The sequence below is a fragment of the Phaenicophaeus curvirostris genome, chromosome 28 (assembly GCF_032191515.1).
Source record: "Phaenicophaeus curvirostris isolate KB17595 chromosome 28, BPBGC_Pcur_1.0, whole genome shotgun sequence".
NCBI classification, from domain to species: Eukaryota; Metazoa; Chordata; class Aves; order Cuculiformes; family Cuculidae; genus Phaenicophaeus; species Phaenicophaeus curvirostris.
In genome coordinates this window covers 3,389,944-3,417,712 of record NC_091419.1, presented here as the reverse complement: position 1 = coordinate 3,417,712, position 27,769 = coordinate 3,389,944, and the positions used below count along the sequence as shown (strand labels likewise).

General features: G+C 60.3%; 1 protein-coding gene across 2 annotated transcripts; it reads left to right on the top strand.

Annotated features, from left to right (window-relative positions):
- The first annotated feature begins 1,601 nt into the window (after window positions 1-1,601).
- ARID3A (AT-rich interaction domain 3A) lies at window positions 1,602-27,769 on the top strand. Of its 2 annotated transcripts, none has more exons than XM_069878024.1 (8): window positions 1,602-2,020; window positions 2,650-2,974; window positions 23,426-23,498; window positions 24,466-24,649; window positions 25,618-25,865; window positions 26,168-26,464; window positions 26,751-26,840; window positions 27,034-27,769. In XM_069878024.1, exons 1-8 carry the CDS (start codon window positions 1,605-1,607, stop codon window positions 27,639-27,641), a joined length of 2,241 nt encoding a protein of 746 aa, XP_069734125.1. In that variant the 5' UTR covers window positions 1,602-1,604; the 3' UTR covers window positions 27,642-27,769. The 2 variants fall into 2 exon arrangements, with proteins under 2 accessions (XP_069734125.1, XP_069734126.1); XM_069878025.1 differs by having other exon boundaries at window positions 26,967-27,252.

Genomic DNA, 27,769 nt, shown 5'->3' with positions numbered 1-27,769 from the left:
GCTACTGGTTGTACTGGGGCTGGGGGCTCTAGGCTGGGGGTCTGAGCTGGCTACTGGCTGTACTGGGAGTGGAGGGGCTCCAGGCTGGAGGTCTGAGCCAGTTGCTGATTGTCCTGGGGTTGGAGGGCTCTAGGCTGGGGGTCCAAGCTGGCTACTGGCTGTACTGGGACTGGAGGGGCTCCAGGCTGGGGGTCTGAGCCAGCTACTGGTTGTCCTAGTGCTGGGGGGGCTTCAGGTCGGGGGTCCAAGCTGGCTACTGGTTGTACTGGGACTGGAAGGGCTCCAGGCTGGGAGTCTGAGCCAGCTACTGGTTGTTTTGGGGTTGGAGGGCTCTAGGCTGGGGGTCCAAGCTGGCTACTGGCTGTACTGGGACTGGAGGGGCTCCAGGCTGGGGGTCTGAGCCAGCTACTGGTTGTCCTAGTGCTGGGGGGACTTCAGGTCGGGGGTCCAAGCTGGCTACTGGTTGTACTGGGACTGGAAGGGCTCCAGGCTGGGAGTCTGAGCCAGCTACTGGTTGTTTTGGGGTTGGAGGGCTCCAGGCTGGGGGTCCAAGCTGGCTACTGGTTGTACTGGGACTGGAGGGGCTCCAGGCTGGGGGTCTGAGCGAGCTGCTGGTTGCACCAGCTCTGGGGGCTCCAGGGTGGTGGTGTTGCAGGTCCCAGCTGTAACGATGTGAAGCAGAGTCGAGTGCTTGCAGCCTCAGTCACCCTGGAGGATGCGCAGCCCCCAGGAAGGGGGGATATATGGGGGTGGCTGGCAGCATCCTACTTCTTGGGGTTTCCAGGAGCGTGGCACCATCACCAGCAGCTCTGCCTGCCCTGCGTGGTGCTCCCCTCGCTCTGCGCAGCCGTTCCCGGTGTCCCCCATGGGTGGGGGGTGCTCTTCCAGCACCCTCTTATCTCCCGGCGCTGATATCCCCGGTATCCGCTGCCTGCAGGGCCAGGCAGGGCTATCGGGTCCAGCAGCCCCCTTCCCCCTCCAGCAGCAGGGCCTGGCCTCCCTATCTCATTAGCTCGAGATTAATGAGGCTCCTGTGCTGTCTTTAACTCCTTCCTGCTCGCCAGCTCCGCTGACCCTCTCCGCTTCTCCCTGCAGGTTTGTGCCGATGCCTGTTGGAAGACTGAAGACGCCGGGGGACGCCGCGTAGACCCCAAAGCTGCTGCCACCCAGAAAGTGCCTGGTCGGAGAGGGAGGAGGCGATGCTCTAGGCTGCCACTGCCTGTTGAGCCTGCAGAGGTTTTGGTGCCCGACGAGCAGCCCCGTTGCACCCCGATCCCGACGAGCAGCCCCGTTGCACCCTGATCCTGACGAGCAGCCCTGTGCCCACAGCTCCCAAGCGAAAAGGACGCCGGGACAAGACTGGAGGAGGTCAGAGAGATCCTTTTGCTCTGACTCTTCTGCAGCGTCGATTCCTGCCCTGCCAGCCCAACAGCGCTGCGGACCCTCCGCTGCCCCCAAGCCCCTGCAGCCCCCTGGCTGGGCTGTTCCCTCCCGGTGCTCCCCAGCCTTGGCCTCCAGCCCCGCTGGAGCCCGGCAGCGTGCCGGGCACTGCCTCCCGTGCCGCCCGGGCATTGCCTCCTGGGTGCATCGCCCCCGGCAGAGCCATGAAGCTGCAGGCGGTGATGGAGAACCTGCAGCGGCAGCAGCGCGCGAGGCTGCAGCAGGCGCTGGAAGCGCGGCAGCAGGAACAGCAGCAGCGTTCCACGCCGCCTCCCCCCACGCAGCCCCCGTCAGCTCTGGGACAGGCTCCAGCCAGCGCCCCGGCACGCGGCCGTAACCAGGAGCCAGCCCCGGTGCCCACGGAGGAGGGAGCAGAGCCCGAGAGCGCCCACATCCAGCGGGCACAGATGGCTGCTCTGGCTGCCATGCGGGCAGCGGCCGCTGGCCTCAGCCACTCGTCCAGCCCGGGGGTGTCAGATGAGAGTCAGGCCTCCGAGGAGGAGGAGGAGGAAGAGCACGGTGAGGAGGAGGAGGATGGCGGGTACCAGCAGGAGATGGGCTCCGAAGAAGAGGAGGATTTGTGAGTATACGATTGCATCGGTGGCAGCTCTTATGGGTTCTGGGAAGCGATAGGGACACGGTGTGGCTCTGGAGTGTTTTGGCTTGGCTGGTTTGGGATACAAACATCCCTTTGGGGCAGGGGAGGCTGCCAGGGGCTGCTTGTTGGGTGGTGGGGTTCATGCAGCTTGGGGCTGGTAGGTCGGTGAGCACCACCGGCACATCCCGGAGCGGGAGGCAGGTTAGCACCGTCGGGACATCCCAGAGCAGGAGGTGCTGAGAGCAGCAGGTCAGCTCAGCAGCTGCGGTTCCTCATGCCAGGCTGGCGTGGGGTGACATTTCTACCCAGAGAGACACGTGGGGCCCTGACAGAGGATCCTGGTCTGGTTTTAAATTATGCAGGGCCCTCACGGCTGCCTTCCTCCCAGCTCCTATCCTCTCCAGGACAGAGAAAAGGCTGGGAGCCATCTGGTAGAGCTCCACTCTGGGCTGGAGCTGCTGTCTTGGGGTGCTAGTGGTGCCCCCCAGGGCTGCCACCCACTGGTGGGGGGTCCCAGCCCCACGGCTGTGGGGCAGCCAAGAGACATCAGCTTTGGGGACCCAGTGCTGTGCCTGCCGTGGGACCACATCTCCCCTCTCCCCCTGCTCCAGGAAGGGCAAGTGGGATGAAGATGACTTTGAAGAGGACCTGGGTGAGGAGGAGGAGGAGGAAGAGGAAGAAGAGGAGGAGGAAGAAGAGGAAGACTACGAAGAGGAGGAAGACATGGGAGAGGAAGGGCTCGGCTCGGCAGAGGCGGTGCGGGCAGGCGCAGGATCCCTGCTGCTCCGCAAGCCCCCGGCCCCCCAGCACTACCGGGGCGAGCCGCAGCGGCTGCCGGGTGGGCAGGAGCGTGTCCCCTCTGGACTGAGCCACGCGCAGCCCCCACCGCCGGCCCCTGACCACGGCGACTGGACCTACGAGGAGCAATTTAAGCAAGTAGGTGCCCACTGAGATGCACGCGATCCCCTCTTGCCTGTCCCCCGCGTCCTGGTGTCCTCGAGAGCCGCAGTGGCAGTGCCGCCCCTGGCAGCGTTGTTCTCCGATCGAGCCTCGTTGTTGCCACTAAGAAAATGTGGGATTGCTCTGAGGTTTTAGTGCCTGGGCTCAGCCATGCCCCGTCCCCTGTTGCTTCGCTTGGTGGCTCCAGTGGGGTCCTGTGTCCTGGCTGCTGCCACGGCCTGGCCCCAGTGCAGGTGGCTGGTGCGATGGGGTTTGCCGCAGGGACCTAGCAGGCTTCTTGCTGGAAATGATGGAAAAAACCACCCCAAAACCACAAATCTGAAGGGACTCCTTGTTTTCCTCTTCTCAAGCTCTTTTTGGTGGGGACCTGCCTTGCTCCCCATCACCACAGAGGTGAAGCTGGGTGGGATGGCTCCAACCCTGGAGATGTTTGGGGCAGAGTTGCCTCGCCACTGCTGCCAAAATGCTTCTAAAGAGTGAAACAGTCATGAAAGCAAAACCTGGCTGCCCCCTCTGCTGTTTTCCCCGTGCCAGCTGAGCTGGGCTGGCAGGAGGCGGGCACGCTCCCGCTTTCTCCGGGCACTGGAGCTCACTGCGTCCTGCTTTCGGCTAATAGAAGGAAATGTGCTGTGAGCGGGGGCTCCCCAGGGGCTGCCCGGTGCCTTTGATGTGTGTGTTTAAATACATCTGAGTTTAGGGCTGGGGGGAGGGACGGGAGCCAACGGCAGCAGATGGGACCCAGATGGAGCAGCCGGGGCACGGTGGCCTTTTGGGAGGGATGCGACTGCCTGAAGGGGAAGAGACGGGGGCCATCGCATCCCTTCCAAAATGGGGAAGGATCTTCTGGGATCTGGACGTGGGCAACCTCACGACAGGGGCTGGTGGAGAAAGCACAAGCGAGCGTGGAGCGTGCGGTCACCCTGCCTGGAATGCTTTGATCGGGCTGTGGGGAAGGAGAGATGCTTCAGCCTCATGCCGCTGCACCCACGCTACCTCTTTTTCTTGTGGTTTCTCTCTTTTTGAGTTTCCTGCCGTCGGGGAGCGAGGGGACTGGGGAGGTGATCTTGTATTTGTGAAATGGCTTTTTTCGATACTGCAGCTGCGATCTTCCTGTTTGTCACCGTGTCAGTGCCGCGCTGGCTTTGGGGGCTGGGAAATCGCTCCCAGCTCTTGGAATCTAACAGGAAAATCTGGGTGGCTGGTGGTGCCGACAGGAGCTGTGGTTTGTAGATGTGCCGTGGACCATGCTGTGGTCTCTGTTGGGTCCCGATGGGTTTGGGGGATACCAGCCTGCATCCCAGCACATCCTATGTCCCCTCCCCATCTCTTCCCCACAAGCCGTGCCAGTGAAAGGGGCTGAGCCCCCCCTTTTCCTCCCTTTCTCTTCCCACCGGAAAGCTTCCCGGGGTCAGCAGGGAGATCCCAGCGTGGCGGTTAATCGTGGAAGCAGCTGGAGGGTGTAGGAAAGCAGCAGCCGCTGTGCTGTGGGTGGAGGAGAGGAGGCGAAGCACCCGGCCAGGAGAGGCTTTCCCCGGCGTGTCAGCCTGCCAGCGCGCCGGGGCTTGGATCGCGGCCACTGGACCCGGGCCAGGGGGTTGCTCGGCACAGCGCGGCGCTGGCCGGGAGTTCCTTCTGGCCACCCTCCAGCGTGTAATGCCGCTGGCACAGCCGGGCTGGGGAAGGAGCAGCAGGAATGTAAACAGTGAGTGCTGCTGTGGGGCAGCTGCTGTGGCCCCATGGCTGCTGTTGGGTGATGCTTTCTGCCCTCCTGCCCCGCTGGGATGCTCCCTGCTCACAGGGGTTGAATCATAGAATAATTTGAGTTGGAAGGGACCTTAAAGATCAACTAGTTCCAACCCCCCTGCCATGGGTAGGGACATTCCATTAGACCAGGCTGTCCAAGCTCCATCCAACCTGGCCTTGAACACCGCGCAGAATGGGGCAGCCACAACTTCCCTGGGCAACCTGTTCCAGGGCCTCCCCACTCTCATGATGAAGAAATTCCTCCTTATGTCAAGCCTAAATCTGCCCCTCTCCAGTTTATGCCCGTTCCCCTTCATCCTATCACTCCGAACCTTTGTGAACTGTACCTCCCCAGCTTTCTTGTAGACCCTTCAGGTACTGGAAGGTCGTGGTAAGATCTCCTTGAAGCCTTCTCTTCTCCAGGCTGAACAAGCCCAACTCTCTCGTCTTCGTTCTTCCCTGCCACTGGCACAGCCTGGCTGGGGAAGGAGCAGCAGGAATGCAAACAGCGAGTGCTGATGTGGGGCGGCTGCTGGGGCCCCCTCGCTTCTGGCAAGAGATTCTTTACACTGACCCTAGGAGAAGTCTGGCTGGAAAGCTGCCTGGAGGAGAAGGACCTGGGGGTGTTGGTTGACAGTGACTGAACATGAGCCAGCAGTGGCCCAGGTGGCCAAGAAGGCCAATGGCATCTTGGCTTGGATCAGAAACAGCGCAACCAGCAGGTCCAGGGAGGTTCTTCTCCCTCTGGACTCGGCACTGGTGAGACCGCTCCTCGAATCCTGGGGTCAGTTCTGGGCCCCTCACCACAAGAAGGATGTTGAGGCTCTGGAGCGAGTCCAGAGAAGAGCAACAAAGCTGGTGAGGGGGCTGGAGAACAAGAGGAACAGCTGAGAGAGCTGGGGATGTTTATCCTGGAGAAGAGGAGGCTGAGGGGAGACCTCATTGCTCTCTCCAACTCCCTGAAAGGAGGTTGTGGAGAGGAGGGAGCTGGGCTCTTCTCCCAAGTGACAGGGGACAGGATGAGAGGGAAGGGCCTCAAGCTCCACCAGGGGAGGGTCAGGCTTGACATCAGGAAAAAGATTTTCAAGGAAAGGGTGATTGGTCCCTGGCAGAGGCTGCCCAGGGAGGGGGTTGATTCACCTTCCCTGGAGGGGTTTAAGGGATGGGTGGATGAGGTGCTGAGGGACATGGGTTAGTGATTGATGGGAATGGTTGGACTCGATGATCCAGTGGATCCTTTCCAACCTGGTGATTCTATGATTCTATGATTCTATGATCTCAGCTCCTGCTCCTTCCGTGGGACGGAGGTGTGTTAGGAGAAACCATGGCAGCATCGGGGTGTTGGGTGCTGCCGATGGGGGATGTGGTGCCGTGAGGCCATGCCCAAGCTGAGCCTTTCTGCCGTGGTGGGGAAACGCTGCTGAAGGAAGGAGCTTTTTCGGGGTTCCTCTTTTTTTGCAAAGGAGCTCCTCTCTGCTCGGGGCTGGAGCATGTACTTGTGGGGAGCACACGACATCCTGCACGTGTCGGTTGAGCCATGTGGGCTCCGTGGGGAGCTGATTTCTCTCTCCTTGCATCCCAGAGGACTGGCTGCCCCAGGTCCTCCAGCTGCTATTGTGGCTGCAGGTCAGATTCAGCTCCAGATGTGCTGGTGCTGGGGACAGATTCCTGCAAACCTGGGGTGAACCGTGTGGTGGGTAGGGAGAGGAGGAAGAGGAGGCCGTGAGGAAGAGTTAGGGAGCTGGAGTGTGACATTTCCCCATCCCTGGGGATTCTCCCGGCACAAGCAGAGGTCAGCTCAGAGCTGAGCTGGGGAGCTGTGAACAAAGGACCCCCCGGCACAAGGGGCTCAGGGGGCTGCTGAGGGCGTGATAGCTCCTTGGGGAGGGGTAGGGGCATTTTTGTGATGGGAGGAGTCTCCCCATATGGAATCACCAGTTGGGGATCATCTCTAATCTCACGCCAAAAGGCATGAGAGGACCCTGGGGAGCTGAGATGATGCCAGCGTGTCCGGGCTGCCAGTCTGAGGCTGAGCTTGCCTGTGGGCTCTTGGTTGCCCGTGGGGGGCTGTGCTGCATGGAATTGGGGGTGACCTCTGGCACCCACTCCACAGCCAGGTCTCACACCGTGGGCGTTTGCCACTCCGGAGGGGGATGCTCGTGGGGGAACCAAGCCGTGATGAGCCGCTGGAGCTGGAATGGCTCAGCCAACCGCTGCCAAAAAAATCTGGCACTGCTGTGTGCCACCCCAGACTGCTCCGTAACGCCTTCCCAGGGAGCTCCTGTCATCAGCATGGGGCTGCCAGGAAAGAATCTGCTTTAATGGCCCCAAGTATCCCTCTAGGACTCCCAGGACCCTGCTAGGACACCCAGGACCCCTTTACAGACCCTCAGGACACCCTATTTTGGGTGCCTCCTTAGGGGTGCCTGGTTTTGGGTGCCCCCTTTGAGCTGCCTCTGTAGGGCTGCCCCATTTTCGGTACCTCATTTTCAGGTGCATCCCTTGGGGCTCCCAGTTTTGGGTGCCTCCTTTGGGATGCCCCATTTTGGGGTGGCACGGGCTGATGTTTTTGAGTCCCCTTCCCTGGAGGGGTTTAAGGGACAGGTGGACGAGGTGCTGAGGGACATGGTTTAGTGATTGATGGGAATGGTTGGACTCAATGATCCAGTGGGTCTTTTCCAACCTGGTGATTCTATGAGTCTATGTCTCTGCTCCTGTTTTCAGGAAGCACCAGAGGCTTTAAGAAGCCAACACGGTGCTGGGGGGAGGTTGTGCTGGTGCTTGGGGGGAGCAGGAGGTTTCTTAGCTGTCCCAAATGGGGACGTCTGAGCCGTGCTGATGGCATGTGGGGGGGCAAAAACCTCAGCCCTTATCTCATGCTGAGCAGCGCTCCCTGCGATACGGCGTTTCAAAGTACAGCGGTTGGGGGGGGGAAAATGAGTATAAAACGAAAGCAACTCGACAGTCCTGGCAGGTGGGGTGTGACGAGGGCAAAACTGGGACCCATGGCTTGGGGACCACAGGGGTGGGGTGGCTCCTGGGAAGATGAAGCTGGGATTTTCTTAGAGGAAAGGTGAAGGAAAAGTCCATTTCTCCTGCGCAGTCCCATGCAGAGGCTCTGACTGAAGCAGGGGGGGATTCCCACTGCCCTTGTGGGACCCTGAACCCCTTTCTCGCATGAATAATCATAGAATGACCAGGTTGGAAAAGACCCATCGGATCATCGAGTCCAACCATTCCCATCAAACACTAAACCATGTCCCTCAGCACCTCATCCACCCGTCCCTTAAACCCCTCCAGGGAAGGAGACTCAACCCCCTCCCTGGGCAGCCTCTTCTAGTGCCCAACGACCCTTTCTGTGGAAGATCTTTTCCTAATGTCCAGCCTGACCCTCCCCTGGTGGAACTTGAGGCCATTCCCTCTCGTCCTGTCCCTTGGGAGAGGAGCCCAGCTCCCTCCTCTCCACAACCTCCTTTCAGGTAGTTGGAGAGAGCCATGAGGTCTCCCCTCAGCCTCCTCTTCTCCAGGCTAAACAACCCCAGCTCTCTCTTATTTCCCTTTTAAAAGCCTGGAGGGAGCAGGGCTGGGTGCAGGGGCCCTGCAACCTTTTAACAAGGGCAGGAGGGTCCGTTTACTTTCTTTAAAATATTGATTAGAGCTTTATTGCATTAGGCAGCCGAGCGGATGAGCCGCCCCGGGGGAGGGCGAGGGGCCCCTGTGTGGGGAAAGGGGCACCCTGCATCGTCACCCGCCCGGGGGCTGCTGTGCTCCCCCAACCCAGAGTTGGTTTGGTTTGGTGGCAGATAAAGGGCAGCACCTTGGGGCCCCCCAGTTTCTGTGCCGGGAGGAGGCGATTGCGGCGGCTGGTTGGGCCAGCAGCAGATAACGGGGGCAAGGAGGGGATGGGATGGGGTGCTGGGACAACAGCTCCGTCGCAGGACGATGCATCCCAAGCCGAGTCTTTCCCGGTGACCCTGGCACAACCATCGCCCGTCTTGCCCTGGGCCACCATCCAGCTTTGCCACAGGGTGCTCTTGGCCAAGGATCCAGCGCGGTAATCGGCTCAGAGTGCTCAGGGAGCATTCCCGGAGCTGTAATCCTGCCAGATCCTTGGCCGGGGGTCAGGGACTTCTCAGCAAGAGCAGCTTAGCCACCGAGTGCCTCCCCCAGCCTGCTGCCTGCACAGCCCATAGGTGCTGCTTCTGGCATCCAGGCTCTGTGTGAAGCTGTTTCTCTTAATAAGACCTGGGATAATTAACGAGGTGGGGGGCAGGGGATGCATCCCTCCTGCCCTGGGTGCTCAGCCAGCACCCTTACCCAGCTAATTTTGTTTGCTCCCAGTAGGATCAGCACCTCAGAGCCAGGCTGAGCATCGCTTGCTGGTGTCCCCCCGCGAAAGCCCTGGCCCCCCGAGTGATTCCAGGGCGGTGGAGGAGGCGGCTGCCTCCCAGTTTCAGCACAGCTGAACTAACAGGAATGAGGGTTTGTTTAAAAGAAGAAGAAGGAGGGGGTGGGAAGAGAGCAGCGAGGAGAGCAGGTCCTTTGTCAGCAAAGCAAATAGCTACGGTTGGGCAAGGGCACAGTGTTGCTCCATCGCCCTATTTCTGGCTCAAACCGCAGCAGAGGTGGCAGCGAGGCCTGGGGCTCGGCCGGACATGCTGCAACTGGGGACCGGGATGGGGGGTGGTTTGGGGAGCCCCCAGCTCGCCTCTGATACAGCCCTGACAGCGCTGCTGGATTCTGAGCCTACAGGGGGTCGGGGCGCAGCTCCTGATCCCCACTCCTTGATGGACAATCCACGCTGTGTGGGGCTGGGGGCTGCTCCCAGGACAGGGGGATGCACTGGTCCCCACTCCCCACGTCTGCTGGGGGAATAGGGGGCAACTTGCTGGATTCTGAGCCTGCTGGGGCGGTTGGATACAGGGGGATGGGGTGCAGCTCCTGATGGATAATCCACCCTGTGCCGGGGCTATTTGGGGCCAGGGCTCAGAATCCAGCAGGGGACGTGGTGCTGGTCCCCAGAGATGCTGTGGGCAAGGGGGGCTGCTTGCTGGATTGTGAGCCTGCCAGGGCAGCTAGATTTGGGGAGTCAGGGCACGGCTCTCTGCTCGGCTCCTGGTGAGTAACACACCCTGTTCCAGGGCTGCTTGAGGCTGGGGGCTGCTCCCCAGGCAGGGCTGGGCACACTGGTCCCCACTCCCCACCTCTGCGGGGGGGATGGGGGGCAACTTGCTGGATTCTGAGCCTGCCGGGACAGTGGGATCAGGGAGTCAGGGTGCAGCTCCTGATGGATAATCCTCCCTATGCCAGAGCTGCTTGGGGCCAGGGCTCTGCTCCCTGCTTCCTATGTGTGCCGCAGGGATGGGGTGGTCCTGCCACTGGTGACTGTGACCCTTCAGGAAGGGGCTTCCTTGTCCCTCTGCAGCAGCCGGCTCAGGGGTCTCACCTGGTACAGAATCACAGAATCACCAGGTTGGAAAAGACCCACTGGATCATGAGTCCAACCACTCCCATCAATCACTAACCCACGTCCCTCAGCACCTCGTCCACCCGTCCCTTAAACCCCTCCAGGGAAGGTGACTCAACCCCCTCCCTGGGCAGCCTCTGCCAGTGCCCAATGACCCTTTCCGTGAAAAATTTTTTCCTAATGTTCAGCCTAAATGGGAGCACCCACATAGGCCCAAGCCCTAAATCCCTTCAGCAAAGGGCTCAGCCTCTTGCCTCAGTTTCCCCACATGCCTGAGCATCCACCATGGAGACCTCAGCTCAGGTTTTCAGAAAGTCTTGCACCGTTTGCTCCGGTGCTGCAGTGGGACAGGCTCAGGCAGCAGCTTTACCAGAGCTGGCATCGCTCCGACGCTGTGTCAGTGCCACAGGATTGCCCCCCCGCGCCATCTCCCTTCTCTCTGCGGGTCACCAGTGAGGTTTCGGTGCTGCCGGCACAGCTCGGCGGCGATGGTTCCCAGGCTGACAGCCCGCAGCTGGCTGCCTGTCAAAACCATCTGTGGCTGCTGGATCTCTTCCAGCTCCCATGGGTAGAGCCGGCGTAGATCCTTCCTGGGACCCCCACCGCGGTGCGGGGTTGGCGGGGAAGCCATCCCACGGGTGATAAAGGTACCGGACCTCGCATTTCAGGAACAGATTTGCAATTAGACAAATCCCTGGCCGGGCGGTGGAAGCCCCGGTGACTCATCTGCTCTGGCTTAGAGCGATCCCCTATCTAAGACGATCATTTACATATGGTGGAATTTAAACCCTATCTGCCTGCAAGCTCCAACCAAGCTCCTGCTCCCACGCTAGGTCGGGTCCTCCACGGAGGTCTTGACCTGCCAACCCTGTTGGGTGTCACCGCAGGGTGGCCTGGGGGCTCACAGGGAGGGACAACCCAAAGCGGGGGCTCGCTGGGTGCCATAAAAACGTAAAATGACCTGAGCTGGAAGGGACCCACAAGGAGCATAGAGTCCAACTCCAGTCCCTGCACAGGACAATTCCAACATTCACACCGTGTGGCTGAGGGCATTGGCCAAATGCTTCTGCAAGGCTGAAGTCACCTTCCCTGGAGGTGTTTAAGGGACGGGTGGACGAGACGCTGAGGGACATGGTTTAGTATTTGATAGGAATGGTTGGACTCGATGATCTGGTGGGTCTTTTCCAACCTGGTGATTCTATGATTCTATGATTCTATTGCCAGGTTTAGTGCCGTGACTGCTTCCCTGGGGAGCCCCAGGGTTTGCACCACTACTTTATTGGGAAAGGCGTGTCTGGTCTGGTTGTGGTTTCTCCAGGTCTGTGCTGCGTGGCTTCAGCTTGGCTGTCCACCCAGCCCAGTGCTGGGTGTTGCTCCCCGGGATGAGCTTTCTCAACATTGCCTGACTTCACTGAATTAATATTTGCCCAAGGTCCAGTGCGATAGCGAGCGTGTGTCAAGGGCACGCACCGGCAGGCACGCGGCGAGGGCCGGCAGAGCCACCACTGCCGTGCTGGCTCCCATCCACAGCTCTTGGTTTGGTGGGGAGCAGCTGCTCCTCACGCCCTCAGCCCTCTTGGCAGCCCATACCACGCATCGCCGTTCAGACACTGAGCTGGTTTTTGGTTTTGCTGGAGCCTGAGAAGCTGCCGCCCAACAGGTCCCTGTGCAAACGGCGTTGGAAATGCGGTTGCAGCAGGAATCGCTTTCTCTGCTGGAAGGGGAAAAACAGCACAGCCATCCTGGAAGCCGGCATTGGTCTTGGCTCGCTGCACTGGGATGGCTCTGGCGTGTGGATGTGGATCCTCATGAAGCATCTTGGCTCACTGCACCGGGATAACTCCGGTACATGGATGTGGATCCACATGAAGCATCTTAGCTTGCTGCACCAGGATGACTCCAGTGTGTGGACGTGGATCTACATGAAGCGTCTTAGCTCACTGCACCAGGACGACTCCGGTGCGTGGATGTGGATCCACACGAAGCGTCTTAGCTTGCTGCACTGGGATGGCTCCAGTGCGTGGACATGGATCCACATGAAGCGTCTTGGCTTGCTGCACCGGGTTGATTCCAGTGCATGAATGTGGATCCACATGAAGTGTTTTGGCTCGCTGCACTGGGATGATGGATGTGGATCAACCTGAAGCGTCTTATCTCGCTGCACCGCGATGGCTCTGGTGCATGGACGTGGAACCGTACGAAGCGTCTTAGCGGCTGCCAGCTACCCGTGGTGGCCGTGATGGGGAGGGTGGCTGACAGCACTTGGACAATGGGGGGTCAGGGAGGTTAAACGGCGACTAATTCGCCCATTCAACATCCCCCTCCATGGTGACACTGGCCGTCTCGGTGCCGACAGCAGCCTCTGTGCCCCTGCCTTGGCCATACGGCTGCTCCCACCAGCCTGGTGGCACGGGGGCTACATGGGGCTTGGTTTAGGACTGGGTGCTGTGCGCTCCTGCTCATCCCTGTCCCCTGCCCTGCGTCATGGTGTGACCATGGCCAGGATGCGGCTGTGGCATCGCTTGGCGGGGGTTGTGGAAGCCCTGGTGGTGTCAGGACCTCCAGTTTTTTGGGGTGGTGGCTGGGGATTGGATATAGAATCATAGAATCATAGAATCACCAGGTTGGAAAAGATCCACTGGATCACTGAGTCCAACCATTCCTATCTGCCACCAAACCATGTGCCTGAGCATCTCGTCTACGGTCTTTTAAATACCTCCAGGGATGGGGACTCAAACACCTCCCTGGGCAGCTTGTTCCAGTGCCTGATGATCCTTTCTGTGAAAAATTTCTTTCTGATATCTGGTCTGAACCTCCACTGGTGGAGCTTGAGGCCATTCCCTCTCGTCCTGTCCCCTGTCCCTTGGGAGAAGAGTCCAGCTCCCTCCTCTCCACAACCTCCTTTCAGGGAGCTGGAGAGAGCAATGAGGTCTCCCCTCAGCCTCCTCTTCTCCAGGCTAAACACCCCCAGCTCTCTCAGCCGCTCCTCTTGTTCTCCAGCCCCCTCACCAGCTTCGTTGCTCATGTGACCGTGGCCAGGATGCTGTTGTGGCATCACTTGGCAGGGCTTGTGGCTGCTGGTGAAAGCCCTGGTGGTGTCAGGACCCCCAGTTTTTTGGGGTGGTGGCTGGAGATCGGGAACGGGCTTGTCCTTGTGCCACAAGAACCCCCATGAATCCACCACCCACCAGTTCCACAGCCCACAGCTCAAGCCAAGGCACCTGCAGAGTGACCACGTCCCAGTTTGGGGACAATGCTGGGAACCTGTGGGAACAATAGTGCTTGACGGGAAGCGCGGGGTGGTGAGGGCTCAGAGCTCCTTGGCTGCCCCCGCGGAAGCGGCCCCCCAACCCGGGTGGCCCTGGCCACGCTCAGGAGGCAGGAATCCTGCTTGGCCGGTCAGTGGACTCGGCCAGAGGCGGCCAGAGCCAGCCCTGGCCTGTCCCGCGCAGGCGAGGCTGCGCCAGCACCGTCCGGCTCCTGGGAGAGGTGCTGTGGGGGGCTGCCCCGGGGATTTGGGGGGATGGGGTGCACATCCCGACTTCCCCCATCTGCCCCTTCCCTAGGGTTTGGGGGTCTCACAGGGGATTAGGGGATTTTGGAGAGGGGGTGCACATCCCTACCTCCCCCATCTGCCCCTTCGCAAGGGCTTTGGGGGGTCTCACAGGGGATTTTGGGGAGGGAGTGCACACCCCTGCCTTCCCCAGCTGCCCCTTCCCAAGAGCTTTAGGGGGGCTGGCAAGGAATTAGAGATGGGAGGATTTGGGGGAGGGTTGCATGCCCCACCTCGTCCCCTCCAACTACCGCTTCTCAAGGGTTTGGGGGTCTCACAGGGGATTAGAGATTTTGGGGAGGGGGTGCACACCCCTTCCCCCCAACTGCCCCTTCCCCCCCAACTGCCCCTTCCCTAGGGCCTGGAGGGTCTCACAAAGGATTAGAGATTTTGGGGAGGGAGTGCACACCCGTGCCTTCCCCAGCTGCCCCTTCCCAAGAGCTTTAGGGGGGCTGGCAAGGAATTAGGGATGGGGGGGATTTGGGGGAGGGTTGGATGCCCCCACGCCAACCACCACTTCTCAAGAGTTTGAGGGTCTCACAGGGGATTTTGGGGATGGGGTGCACACCCCTTCCCCCCAAACTACCCCTTCCCTAGGGTTTGGGGGTCTCACAGGGGATTTTGGGGAGGGGGTGCACACCCCTTCCCCCCCAACTGCCCCTTCCCTGGGTTTGGGGGTCTCACGGGAGGGTAGGGATGGGGCATTTTGGGGAGGGGCTGCCTCCCAACCACCCCTTCCCGAGGGTGTTAGCGGGGCTGGCAGGGGATTAGGGTTGGAAACACCAAGAGGTGACCCATCCCTAAGCCGAGCACTTTATCTGCTCCAGGATCCGTGCTGGACTCTCCCTTTGCCCTTCGCTGGGAAGGATCAGCCCCAGCAAACCCGATACCCCCCCCCAGCCTGGACTCCGCCACCGTCTTACGGGAAACCACCTCACCCACATCACCCAAACCGCTTCATTTCGAGGCTCCTCTCCTCTTGCTTTTACAAACTACTTTCTTTTTCTGAATTAGTGCCTCCCCTCCCCTAGCCCACAAACACAGGGCTTGGATTCAGGGGGCTGCGTGCGCCAGCCGGACGGGAAACACACCGCCCGCGTGTTTATTCTTCATTAAATAACTTGTTAGCGTGCACGGTCGCTCCCCCTGCCCCGGCATCGCCCCATGGTTGTCACTGGCACAAAGGGACGCGTCCCTGGGGGCTGCTTGGTGGAAGGAAGGAAGAAAAGAAAGGGAGAAGGACCCCCCCATCACTCTGCCTGGGCTGGAATCAATCTAAGAGGATGGTTTTCCCTGCTACCTGCTGTAGGCAACTCACTGGGGTGGATTCTCCCCTGCTTTTGTTGTATTTTTTTTTTCCCTACATACAGAAATTCAGGCTTTTCAAGCCTGTTGGAGGGGTCACCAGCCCCCTGGCCCTGCTGCAGTGGGGTTTTTTTCCTCCTCCCAGCTCACGGCGTGCACGTCCCAGACCGGTTTCGAAGAGAGAGGAGGAAAGCCGGGAGCGTCGAGACTTCCTGGCAATGGAAAAAACACACTTGAAAATTAATCCCTGAGGCTTGAAAACCCGGAACCGAGCTGTGACAGGGTTGTTTTTAACTCAGACGTGGAATGCCTGGATTTAGACTCCTCCACTGACCCAGCCCCGTGGACCCCTATGTTCAGGTTTGGGGGGCCCGGTGATGCCTGGCAGGGTTCGCCGATGGAAGGACTCGTCTGGCTCTGGCAGAACCCCTGGCGTTCCCAGGGCTGCACTCCCAGAACCTCATTAAACATCGCTTCCCCTCCCTGCTTTAATTACCCGCAGCTCCCAGCCCGTGGGCAGGGGAGTGGGGGGCTGCTTGGGAGGGGGGTGTTATCGCGGACCCCCGGCACGCACCGCTCCCGTGCCGAGGGCTCTCTCCTGCATTCCTGGCATTGCCGAGGGGGCCACTTCTCTGCGCCAGCCCTTTGAAAGCCAACGGGGTTGGGATTTTCCCGTAATCTGGTTTGAAACATTAATCCGGTCATCCACACCAAACGCCGGGCCGGCATCCTGCCGGGGCGCTGGGGTGCAGGGTCAACGCCGCCTGCCCGCCGCCTTCCTAATTCCTCCTCCACTTAATTATATATCTGCTGGCAACGGCCATCTGGCTCCGTGTCCTCAGCCGGTGGCAAGGACGGGTGGCTGGGCTTGCACGGGTGACGGGGTGGGTTGGGCACCACGGCGCTGAGCCGGCTGTGCCGGTGACACCTGGGAAGGCGGCGGTGCTGGGGGTTTGGGCTGTGAACGTGAGGTGCACAGGGCTGGATCCCAAGCGCAGAAGGATCTTGAGGGGCATCTCGAATTGCACCTTGAATCCTGGGTTCAGTTCTGGGCCCCTCACCACAAGAAGGATGTTGAGGCTCTGGAGTGAGTCCAGAGAAGAGCAACGAAGCTGGTGAGGGGGCTGGAGAAGAAGAGGAGCGGCTGAGAGAGCTGGGGGTGTTTAGCCTGGAGAAGAGGAGGCTGAGGGGAGACCTCATTGCTCTCTCCAACTCCCTGAGAGGAGGTTGTGGAGAGGAGGGAGCTGGGCTCTTCTCCCAAGGGACAGGGGACAGGACGAGAGGGAATGGCCTCAAGCTCCACCAGGGAGGGTTCAGGCTTGACATCATGAAAAAATTTGTCATGGCAAGGGTCATTGGGCAGTGGCAGAGTCTGCCCAGGGAGGGGGTTGAGTCCCCTTCCCTGGAGGGGTTTAAGGGACGGGTGGACGAGGTGCTGAGGGACATGCGATTGATGGGAATGGTTGGACTCGATGATCTGGTGGGTCTTTTCCAACCTGGTGATTCTATGATTCTATGATCTCCCATGGGTGAGCATGGCATTCATGGGGCTAGATTCCCAGGAAATGGTCATCTCCCATTCCCTGTGGCTAGGCTGGAGTTGGCTGTTCTACTGCATCCCCTGGCACTGTGTTCTTGCCACGGAGACCCATCACAGAATCGTTAAAATTGGAAAGACCTCTAAGATGATCCAGTCCAGTTGTCAGCCCAACACCACTATCACTACTAAACCATGTCATTTAGTGCCACATCTACAAGGTTTATGAACCCCTCCAGGGATGGAGACTCCACCACTGCCCTGGGAAGCCTCTGCCAGGGCTTCACCACTTTTTCAGTGAAGGAATTTTCCCTGATATCTGAGCTAACACTCCCCTGGAGCAACTTGAGGCCATTTCCTCTTGTCCTATCACTCGTTCCTTGGGAGAAGAGCCCAACAGCCCCTCCAACCTCCTTTCAGGTAGTTATAGAGAGCAATGAGGTCTCCCCTCGGCCTCCTCTTCTCCAGACTAAACAACCCCAGGTCCTTCAGCTGCCTCTCATAAGACTTGTTCTCCAGACCCTTCCCCAGCCTCGTTGCCCTCCTCTTGACACGCTCCAGCAGGGCGACACGGCCAGGCGAGCTTCCCGTGGTAAGAGGATATTCTCAGGGCATCTGCGTTCCAGATTAAGTTGTTTCCACCTCCCTGAACCTCCCTAATTACGAAATGTGAATCTATTGACTCAGCGGTGGCAGCGCGGCCTCTCCCCCCGCGCCTCGCTCACTGCCCAGCAGCTGATGTTACCTTTGCACCCCAGCCTCGCCACCTCTACCCGTGCTTCCCCAAGGAGGAACCACACTTTGTGCCGAGCAGAATCCGTGCCTGAGCTCAATATCAGGGCATCGGCACCAGCCGGGGCTCAGCACCTGCTGATTTCGGTCCGGTGGTGCCTGTGCCGAGCCCGGCTGCGTGCTTGGTTTCGCATGCTGCTGCTGAAACGAGAACATGTTTCTGTTCCTCAATTGTTATTTTGAGACCCAATGTCAAAGCTTTCTTGCGATGGCCACGCTGCCTTGTGGTCTTTGCAGGCGGCACAGCTCCTCTGCCACCTCCCTGCTGGCTTAAGAGCATCGCAAGCTGCCGTCAAGGTGTCCCGGCAAACCCAGGATGCTGTCAATGCAAGGAAAATGTGTTGAAATTCCCAGTGCTTGGGGAAGAGCGGCTGGAAAGCTGCCTGGCAGGAAAGGACCTGGGGGTCAACAGTAGTTGAACATGAGCCATGAGCGGCCCAGGTGGCCAAGAAGGTCAACAGCATCGTGGCTTGGATCAGCCCTGGTGTGGCCAGCAGGAGCAGGGAAGAGATTGTCCCCCTGGGCTTGTTGCTGGAGAGGCTGCACCTTAAATCCTGGGTTCAGTTTTGGGCCCCTCACTCCAAGAAAGACATTGAGGGGCTGGAGGGCATCCGGAGAAGGGAATGGAGCTGGGGAAGGGTCTAGAGCCCAAGGGTTTTGGAAGTGGCTGAGGGCCCTGGGGTTGTTTAGCCTGGAGAAGAGGAGGCTGACAGGAGAACTCATCGCTCTCTGCATCTCCTGGAAAGGAGGTTGTGGTGAGGTGGATGCTTCATGGCCTCCAGTTGCACCAAGGAGGTTTAGGTTGGATATCGGGGAAAAATTCCTTCACTGATAGAGCGTTGAAGCCCTGTCAGAGGCTGCTCAGGACAGTGGTGGAGTCTCCATCCCTAGAGGGGTCCAAAGAACATGCAGACATGGCACTTAGGACACGGTTTTGCAGGGACGGTGGCGTTGGGCTGATGATTGGACTGGATGAGCTTAAGCGATCTTTTGCAACCTTAATGATTCTATGAAATCCTGCAAGGGGCTGCTGGAAGTTGCTCATCTCTGCCCTCTTCCACATCCCTGCCTGCGCTCACGGAGGCCGGGAGTAGCTTGGCAGATGCTATTTAATCTCGCGTTGCCCACCACGCTGCAGGCAGGGCACGTCCTGGCCGTGGTGGAGCACAACTTAGAATCATAGAATCACCAGGTTGGAAGAGACCCACTGGATCATCGAGTCCAACCATTCCCATCAAACACTAAACCATGTCCCTCAGCACCTCATCCACCCGTCCCTTAAACACCTCCAGGACTTCGCTGTCATGCTGCGCGATTCTTTCAGCATCAGCAGAGCTGGATGAGGGTCTGAGGGTCTCCTGTGGCCACGGGAGAGCCCCTCTCCCTGCTCTGAGGTCGAGGTGGCTGGCGAGCAGCAGCCGAGCGCAGCAGAGCTGTTGAAATCTCGCCTGTAACCACCAGCAGTGACTTGCGAAACGTCCTTTGCCCGGCAGCCACAGCTGGGTGTGCCGCCAGGGCCTCGAGGGCGCCGGCTGGGAATGGGGCTCCCTCTGTTCCCTGACCCTGGTGACCCCGGTGGCTTCATCCCTAGCCGAGAGTGGCCACGGCCAGCGGAATTTGGCGTGGGACCACTGGGGCTGACGGGAGGTGGGGTCGTGAGGAAGGACGGCACGCCGCTCGCCCGCTGCCGCTAATCCCCACAGCCTGGCCGGCACACGCTTTCCTCAGCTGACGGTTAATTTTCTTTCATCCTCTTAAATGCGTCCGTTCCCCTCAGGACTGAGCCCAGGACAGACCAGGGCTGGGGGAGTCGTGGCAATAAATGAACCGGTGCATTCATCCTTCTCCAAGCGCGGCAGCAGCTCCCACCCAGAGCCGGGGGAGAGCGGCTTAAAAGAGCTGGTTTATCAAACTTGAACGAGCCGATGTTTTCATAGACGGTGATCGATGGCGAGAGCTCCGTGGGCTCACAGGCTGCTCATGACTAACTTGTGCTGTGCCAGGGTGGCTCCGCATTCGGTGTTGGCTGGTAGTGCCTGAACCTGCTGTGATTCCGGGCCCTGGGGCACAGGGACAGCATGGGGGCTCAGGGCAGCACTGCTGCCAGCTCTCCCTGGGACAAGCAAAACCCTGCAGGCACCAGGGCATGGCCTCATGCTGCCAGGACTTCTGGTTTTCCATGTTTCCCAGCAGGTCCAGGGAGGTTATTCTCCCTCTGGACTTGGCACTGGTGAAACCACACCTAGAATCCTGGGTTCAGTTCTGGCCCCTCACCACAAGAAGGATGCTGAGGCTCTGGAACGGTCCAGAGAAGAGCAACAAAGCTGGGGAAGGGGCTGGAGAAGAAGAGGAGCAGCTGAGAGAGCTGGGGGTGTTTAGCCTGGAGAAGAGGAGGCTGAGGGGAGACCTCATGGCTCTCTCCAAGTCCCTGAGAGGAGGTTGTGGAGAGGAGGGAGCTGGGCTCTTCTCCCAAGGGACAGGGGACAGGACGAGAGGGAATGGCCTCAAGCTCCACCAGGGGAGGGTCAGACTGAATATCGTAAAAAAATTTTTCACAGAAAGGGTCATTGGTCCCTGGCAGAGGCTGCCCAGGGAGGAGGTTGAGTCCCCTTCCCTGGAGGGGTTTAAAGGACGAGTGGACGAGGTGCTGAGGGACATGGTTTAGTGATTGATGGGAATGGTTGGACTCGATGATCCGATGGGTCTTTTCCAACCTGGTGATTCTATGATTCTTCTGAGCAGGAAGGCGATGGGTTTCCAGCCCTCTCTCCACCTGCTGCACCACAGCGCTTCTCCCTGGCTTTGTATTTCATTCCTCGGCTGGGCTGAACACTGGGCACCCAGCACAGTGCCCGCTGCTCCAGTGTTGGAACCGTGGTGGTGCTGGTTCTTTCTTGCGGGCTGGGGGGGTCACGTTTTCTCCACTGCGGTGCCGGAGGCTGCAGCCTCTGCCCCAGCTCCTGCAGCGCAGGCAGCGCTGTTGCCCCACTAGTGGGGTCGGTGCGGGGCTGAGAGCTTAACTCTGTTAGGCAAGGGGCTCAGCACCCTGCAGGATGGCAGCGGTGGGTGCCAGGGAAGCCCTTTCTCTGCGTGCGGCTTTCAGAGCTGCTCGAGGGAACCGGGGTGGAGGAGGCTGGATTGGCGCTGGTCCAACCACACTCGGCTGCTGAGGAGCAACCCACGCGGCTCAGCCCAAAAAACCACAGCGGTGCCCGCTGTGCCACGTCCCAGCCCTGCCCTGCCTGGGGATTCCGCTTGTCCCGTGCCACGTTCCCTTCGCGTTCCCGGTGCACACAGGAGAAGGGCTTTGAGGAGTCTCAACCAGTGGTGGTGTCGTCTCTTGCCTCTTCCCTGGGGGTTTGCCGGGTGCCGGACGAGCCTTGTGAGGTTTCCAGGGGAACTGGGGGTTTTATGGCTTTCCCTTAGGGCCCTGCCCCTCTTATCGGCCCCATTGATCCCTTTGATCGGTGCCGGCAGGCAAAGAGCTTCAACCCCACGAATCCAGATCCTCCTGGGGGTTCTGGGAGGAGAGGGATTGCACCCCTCGCTCACAGTCGGGGCAAGGGCCGCTTGCCCACGGGAGCCGGTGGTGCCAGGTGCCTGCAGGATGATGGGAGGCATCGGTGACCCGGTTACGGTGCCCATGTGCCGCCACGCAGTTGGCATCCCCTGCGGTGCGTGCCTGGTGAGTTACGTGGTCGTATTTATAGCCCCCAACCCGGCTGACGCGCTGTGCTGGCAGTTGTTCAAAGCTGTCAGTGAGGAAAGCGAGAGCTGCTCAGCACCCAGGGGCCAGGGCTGCGGTGTCCATCCCCGGGGCTGGAGAACAGGCCTTATGAGGAGCGGCTCAGAGAGCTGGGGGTGTTTAGCCTGGAGAAGAGGAGGCTGAGGGGAGACCTCATTGCTCTCTCCAACTCCCTGAAAGGAGGTTGCGGAGAGGAGGGAGCTGGGCTCTTCTCCCAAGGGACAAGGGACAGGATGAGAGGGAATGGCCTCAAGCTCCACTGGGGAGGGTCAGGCTGAAATTAGGAAAAAATTTTTCTTGGAAAGGGTGATTGGGCACTGTCAGAGGCTGCCCAGGGAGGGGGTTGAGTTGCCTTCCCTGGAGGTGTTTAAAGGATAAGTGGATGAGGTGCTGAGGGACATGGTTTAGTGATTGATAGGAATGGTTGGACTCGATGATCCAGTGGGTCTTTTCCAACCTGGTGATTCTATGATTCTACGATTCTGGGCAGCACCTGCCCCTCACACCCCTCTTTGGGGCGGGGGATTAGCCGCCCGCCACTGGCTCCAGGCAGAAACCACGCTGGGCTTCGGCTGCTGGCGTCAGGGAGAGGCAGAGCCGGCGTGGCGTGCCTGTCTGCGTGCCGGGGCGCTCAGGCCAGCAGATCTCGCTGCCATAAATCAAGCAGGAATGTGCCGGGCTGTCTGGCTTGGGGTGGGGTCCCGACAAAAGCTGTCCCGGCAGAACTGGGTGCTCGAGGCGCGGCCGTGCCGGAAAACTTGCTTGGGTTTGCTTGCCCAAGCTCAGAAAGACACATCCTGGACGATTGTCGTGGTGCGGCATCGTGCTGGGTTCATCTGTGCGGCAGGCAGCGTGGTGACATGGCGGGTTGGGATGTTCTTGCAGAGGGAGAAGCTGCCAGCCCCACGGCCACCACAAGCCCCATGGCCACCACCAGCCCCATGGCCACCACCAACCCCATGGCCATTGCTGGCCGCACAGCCACCATGGTCCCATGACCACCACCAGCCCCATGGTCACCACCAGCCCTGTCACCACCATCAGCCCCATGGCCACCACCGTCCCCACAGTCACCACCAGCCCCATGGCCACCACTAGCCCCATGGCCACCACCAGCCCCATGGATGCTGCCAGCCCCATGGCCACCACCAGCCCTGTCACCACCGTGAGCCCCATGGTCACCACCATCCCCATGGCCATTGCTAGCCCCACGGTCACCACCAGCCCCACAGCCACCACCAGCCCCACGGCCACCACCAGCCCCATGGCCATTGCCAGCCCCACAGCCACCACCAGCCCCACGGCCACTGCCAGCCCCACAGCCACCACCAGCCCCACGGCCACTGCCAGCCCCACAGCTGCTGCCTGATGTGCAGGAAGCCTTGCTGGGACTCGCATTGCTGGGCAGATTTGGTGCTTTCCAGAGAGGAGCAGGATCTGCTGGGCGCTGAAACAGCCAGGAGGACATCCTGTGACTGGGTCCAGCCTCCTCTCCTCATCACAGCCCTCATTTGCCAGGGCTGGACCCCCAGGGACCTGCTTTGGGCGCACCAAGGCAAGCACTGGCATGCACCATGGCACAGGAGCTCGCACTGTGGCACAGGGGTTCACACTGTGGCACGGGAGCTCATGCTATGGCACAGGAGCTCATGCCATGGCATGGGAGCTCGCACCGTGATGCTGGAGCTCACAATGTGGTACGGGAGTGCCCAGCATGGCATAGGAGTGCCCAGTGTGGCACTGGAGTTCACATCACAGCACAAGAGCTCACACCATGGCACAGGAGCTCACACCATGGCACAGGAGCTCACATCATGGCACGCGATCTCCCCGGCTCCCGGCGCTTGCTCCCTCCGGCACTGCAGGTGCGGAGGATGGATCACGCCGAAGTGTCGCTCCACTCTGTCCTAAAAATAATGAGGATCGGCGTTCCCTGGAGGAGGCGGGGGCCGATTGTGGCACTTGCAGCATGGGAGCCGCTCCGGGCTGTGGGCGAGGCGTGCGGCACCGCTGCAATTCCAGCACTGGCGTTTCGGGGCTACGCTGAGCAGGGCAGGTGGGGGATGGCACCGCTGGCCCAGGGCTCCATCTGGGGCACGGGCACAGGTCAGCCCTGATCCTTAGGGCTCCTCAGACCCCATGGCTTAGCGCAAGAACCCCCCCAAGCCATTTGGCACCTTGAGCTGAACAGCACAAGCCCCAGGGCTGCTGCTTCGGGAGGGCTGAGGCTCTCTGAGTGTTGGGGCAAGGATGATTCTGAGCGTTGTTCTCCTCTTTTTGCACAGCTGTACGAGCTGGACGGTGACCCCAGGAGGAAGGAGTTCCTGGATGACCTCTTCAGCTTCATGCAGAAGCGAGGTGAGCTATTCCTCACCATGTACCCACCCCTCCCAAAGCTGGGGGCTCGTTTCCTCGCCCCTCATTACAGCCCTGAGGTCACCTCTCTGGCCGAGCCACTGGTTAATTTTTAACCTCTCTGCACAGTGGGGTCAAACCTGCTGGGCTGGATCCGGCCCCCGCGGCCCCCCCTGTCCCAGCCTTGCTCCCTGCTCCCATCGTTTCCGGGACTCGCAGCCCCTTCCCGGAGAATCTGGGCGTGTTGCCCTTAGTTTTGCCTCCTCCTGCTGTCTTTTGCCTTGGTTTAGTGCAGAGAGCAAAGCCCCTCGCTGCCTTCCTCATCTCCCTGGGCTGGCAGGGAGTGGGCACAGAGAGGGGCAGAGAGGTGGAAAGGGCTAAAAGCGAAGCGTTCGGCTGGTCGAGGGTCTGGTTCCTGCATGGAAAACAGCGCTGGAAATGCTGACGCATCGCTGCCTTCAGCCTTTTGTCAGGCAGGCGGTGGGGGAAGCACGTGTGCATGCCCAGGGGGGGCTGGGGACGGGGCTGCATCCTGCCAGGGTCCCCCTCGAGCCCCCTCACGCATCGCAGAGACCCCCGGGAGGGAGGAGACGTGCAACCCCTTCCCCATGGCGCGGGCTGGACTCCCCGGTGCACGTGCGGGACCCCTGCAGCTGGGAAGCGCCGCTGCCGTTATTTATAACTCGTGTTGCCGGGTGCTGCTTGACCTCAGCCTGAGAAACCACGCTTGGCCCCGTTTTGGGGGCTGAGGCTGAAAACTGTGAGTTTCTGTTTCCTTTGTGCGTGGGGCTGATGCTCGGGGAGACGGCAGCACAGGGGGTGTCTCCAAGGGGAAAGAAGTTGATGGTGGAAAGGAAAAGAAGAGCAGGAGCCCCTTGGCCCTCGTGCTGCATCGCGGGCGTCTTGTTTTGCCCTAGGGGTGAGAAAGCAGCAGCCTCAGACCCCCCTTCTCTGTCTTCCTGCTCTCCAGGGACCCCTGTCAACCGAATCCCCATCATGGCCAAGCAGGTGCTGGACCTCTACATGCTCTACACGCTGGTGACAGAGAAGGGTGGCCTGGTGGAGGTGATCAACAAGAAGCTGTGGCGGGAGATCACCAAGGGGCTCAACCTGCCCACCTCCATCACCAGCGCTGCCTTCACCCTGCGCACCCAGTGAGCGACGCGGGCCAGGGTGACAGAGGGAGAAGGGGTGGCACGATGGGAAGGGGTGGCACACAGCTCAGCTTTCACAGCCCCTCGACACGCTGGATGGAGGAGATGCCATCCACGGGGACCTTGGATGGGATGGAGAGGGTGGCCTGTGCAAATTTCATGGAGCTCAGCAAAGCCAGGGGTAAGGTCCTGCAGCTGGGTCGGGGCAATCCCAAGCACAAACACAGGCTTGGTGGAGAATGGATTGAAAGCAGCCCTGGAGAGAAGGTCTTGGGGTGCTGGGGGAGGAGAAGCTCAACAGGAGCTAGCAAAGTGTACTAACAGCCCAGAAAACAACCGTGTCCTGGGCTGCATCCAGAGCAGCGGCGCCAGCAGAGTGAGAGAGGGGATTCTGCCCCTCTGTTCCTCTCTTGGGAGACCCACCTGGAGCCCTGTGACCAGTTCTGGAGTCCTCAGCACAGGGAGGACATGGAGCTGTTGGCGCGAGTGCAGAGGAGGCCACAGAGATGATCCGAGGCCTGGAGAACCTCTTGTATGAGAACAGGCTGAGAGAGTTGGGATTGTTCAGCCTGGAGAAGAGAAGGCTCCATGGAGACCTTAGAGCAGCTTCCAGGACTGGAAAGGCCTCCAGGAAAGCTGGGGAGGGGCTGTTGTTGAGGGAGTGCAGGGATAGGACAAGGGGGAATGGCTTTGAGCTGAAAGAGGGGAGATTGAGATGAGATCTTGGGAAGAAACGTTTTGCTATGAGAGTGGGAGGCCCTGTCCCAGGTTGCCCAGGGAAGTGGTGGCTGCCCCATCCCTGGAGGTGTCCAAGGCCAGGTTGGATGGGGCTTGGAGTCCCTGATCCAGTGGGAGGTGTCCCTGCCCATGGCAGGGGTGGGACTAGATGGGCTTTGAGGTCCCTTCCAACCCAAACCATTCTGTGATTCGATGATTCTCTTGCCATCTTCATCCTCTCCCACCGGCAGGTACATGAAGTACTTGTACCCCTATGAATGTGAGAAGCGAGGGCTCAGCAACCCCAACGAGCTGCAGGCGGCCATCGACAGCAACCGGCGGGAGGGCCGCCGGCAGGGCTTCGGCAGCTCCCTCTTCACCTACTCACCTGGTGGCACTCATGGCCTCCTCTCCTCCCCCAAGCTGCCGGTGCCGGCACTGGGGTTGGCATCTGCCACCAACGGTGGCTCCATTGCTCCCGTCCAGAAGATCAAGAAAGGTAATGGCTGCCGCAGGGTCCACGCTGCCTCCCGGTGCCAGGGATGCAGCCACGAAAGGGGAATAACTGGGCGCTGAGGGCTGGGGGGGTCACACTCCTGTCCCCTCCCTGGGTTGTGGGCACCAGTGTTGTTTTGGGGACCCTCACTCCGGTCACCTGGCTCTGGCCCTTGGAGACTGGGCAGCTCTGGGCATGAGTTGAGGCACGGAGGAGCCCTGAGCTGGGGTTGGGGTCACGCTAGGATGGTGGCATCCACCTCTCCCTGTCCCCTGCGCCTCTGACCACCTGCTGTGCCCCTGCAGAGGAAGACTCCCCCATCCCCATCTCGGTGCCCAGCCGGCTCCCCGTTTCGTTAGCCGGCCACCCCGTGGTGGCAGCCCAGGCGGCCGCGGTGCAGGTGGCGGCAGCTGCCCAAGCCGCAGCGCTGGAGCAGTTGCGGGAGAAGCTGGAATCGGGAGAACCCCCGGAGAAGAAGATGGCCCTGGTGACAGACGAGCAACAGCGGCTGATGCAGCGAGCGCTGCAGCAGAACCTCCTGGCCATGACGGCTCAGCTGCCCATGAGCATCCGCATCAACAGCCAGGGAACCCGCTCACCAGGTCAGTGCCGAACCCTGGCCCCGGCAGCGCTGCTGCGGCTCCTGCTCTTGGTGGGCTCCGTAACACAGCCTTTAGGCTGAACATTAGGAAAAAAATTTTCACAGAAAGGGTCATTGGGCACTGGAACAGGCTGCCCAGGGAGGAGGTTGAGTCACCTTCCCTGGAGGGGTTTAAGGCTCGGGTTGACGAGGTGCTGAGGGACATGGTTTAGTGATTGATAGGAATGGTTGGACTCAATGATCTAGTGGGTCTCTTCCAACCTGGTGATTCTATGATTCCCCAGCAGAGAACCGCCAGGACTCAGCCGCCAGCCTGAGCAGCAACGGCACCAACAGCATCAGCATGTCGGTGGAGATCAACGGTATCGTCTACACAGGTGAAGGGCTCCCGCGGTCACGGCACGCGCCGGGGGTCTGGCAACAGCCCCGATTCCCTCTGATTTCCTCTGCAGCGTTGGCGCAGCCGTGCCACCCCGTGGCTCAGCCCCTCACTCTCTCCCCAGGTGTACTGTTCGCCCAGACACCCGGTCCTTCCTCCTCCTCTTCCTCCTCCTCCTCCTCTGCCTACAGCAAAGGCAACGGCGGCAGCGGCGGCAGCCGGAGCAGCGGCAGCGGCGGTGGCAGCGCAGTGGGGAGCGTTGGCAGCGGCAGCAATGTCCCCCCTCCAGCTCCGGCCAGCCTGGCTGTGCCCCCCAGCTCTACCTCTAACAGCGCTTCGCCTTAAAGCCCCGGCCCCCGGCCCCCTTGCCAACGCTGGCAGCGGCTGGGCCACACGGGGCTGGGGTCTCACCGGGATCTGGCCAGGGTCTCACTGGAATCCGGCTGGAGTCTCACCAGGAACTGGCCAGGGTTTCAACGGGTTCTTACTGGGATCCAGCCAGGGTCTCAATGGGATCTGGCTGGGATCTCACGGGAATCTGGCCAGGGTCTCACTGGAATCTGGCTGGGGTCTCACCAGGGTCTCACCAAGATCTGGCTGGGGTTTCAACGGGTTCTCACCAGTATCTGGCCAGTGTCTTACTGGAATCTGGCCAGGGTCTCACTGGAATCTGGCCAGGGTCTTACTGGAATCTGGCTGGGGTCTCACCAGGATCTGGTCAGGGTTTCAACGGGTTCTTACCAGAATCTGGCCAGGGTCTCACCAGGATCTGGCTGGGATCTTGCTGGGATCTCACTAGGATCTGGCCGGGTTCTGCCCTCGTTCTCGTGTTGTTGGGTTTTCCTTTCCAAGGAGAAAAGCTTTAGCCCGGGGGTTTGGCTGGAGCCACCGGCTGTCCTGCTGCGCCACGCGGTCAGGGACCGTTCT

Coding starts and splice junctions, on each gene's coding strand:
- ARID3A (XM_069878024.1), top strand. CDS start 1,605: ATGAAGCTGCAGGCGGTGATGGAGAACCTGCAGCGGCAGCAGCGCGCG. Junction 23,499..24,465: donor CAGCTTCATGCAGAAGCGAG/GTGAGCTATTCC, acceptor CCTGCTCTCCAG/GGACCCCTGTCAACCGAATC. Junction 26,841..27,033: donor CAACGGTATCGTCTACACAG/GTGAAGGGCTCC, acceptor CTCTGCCTACAG/CAAAGGCAACGGCGGCAGCG.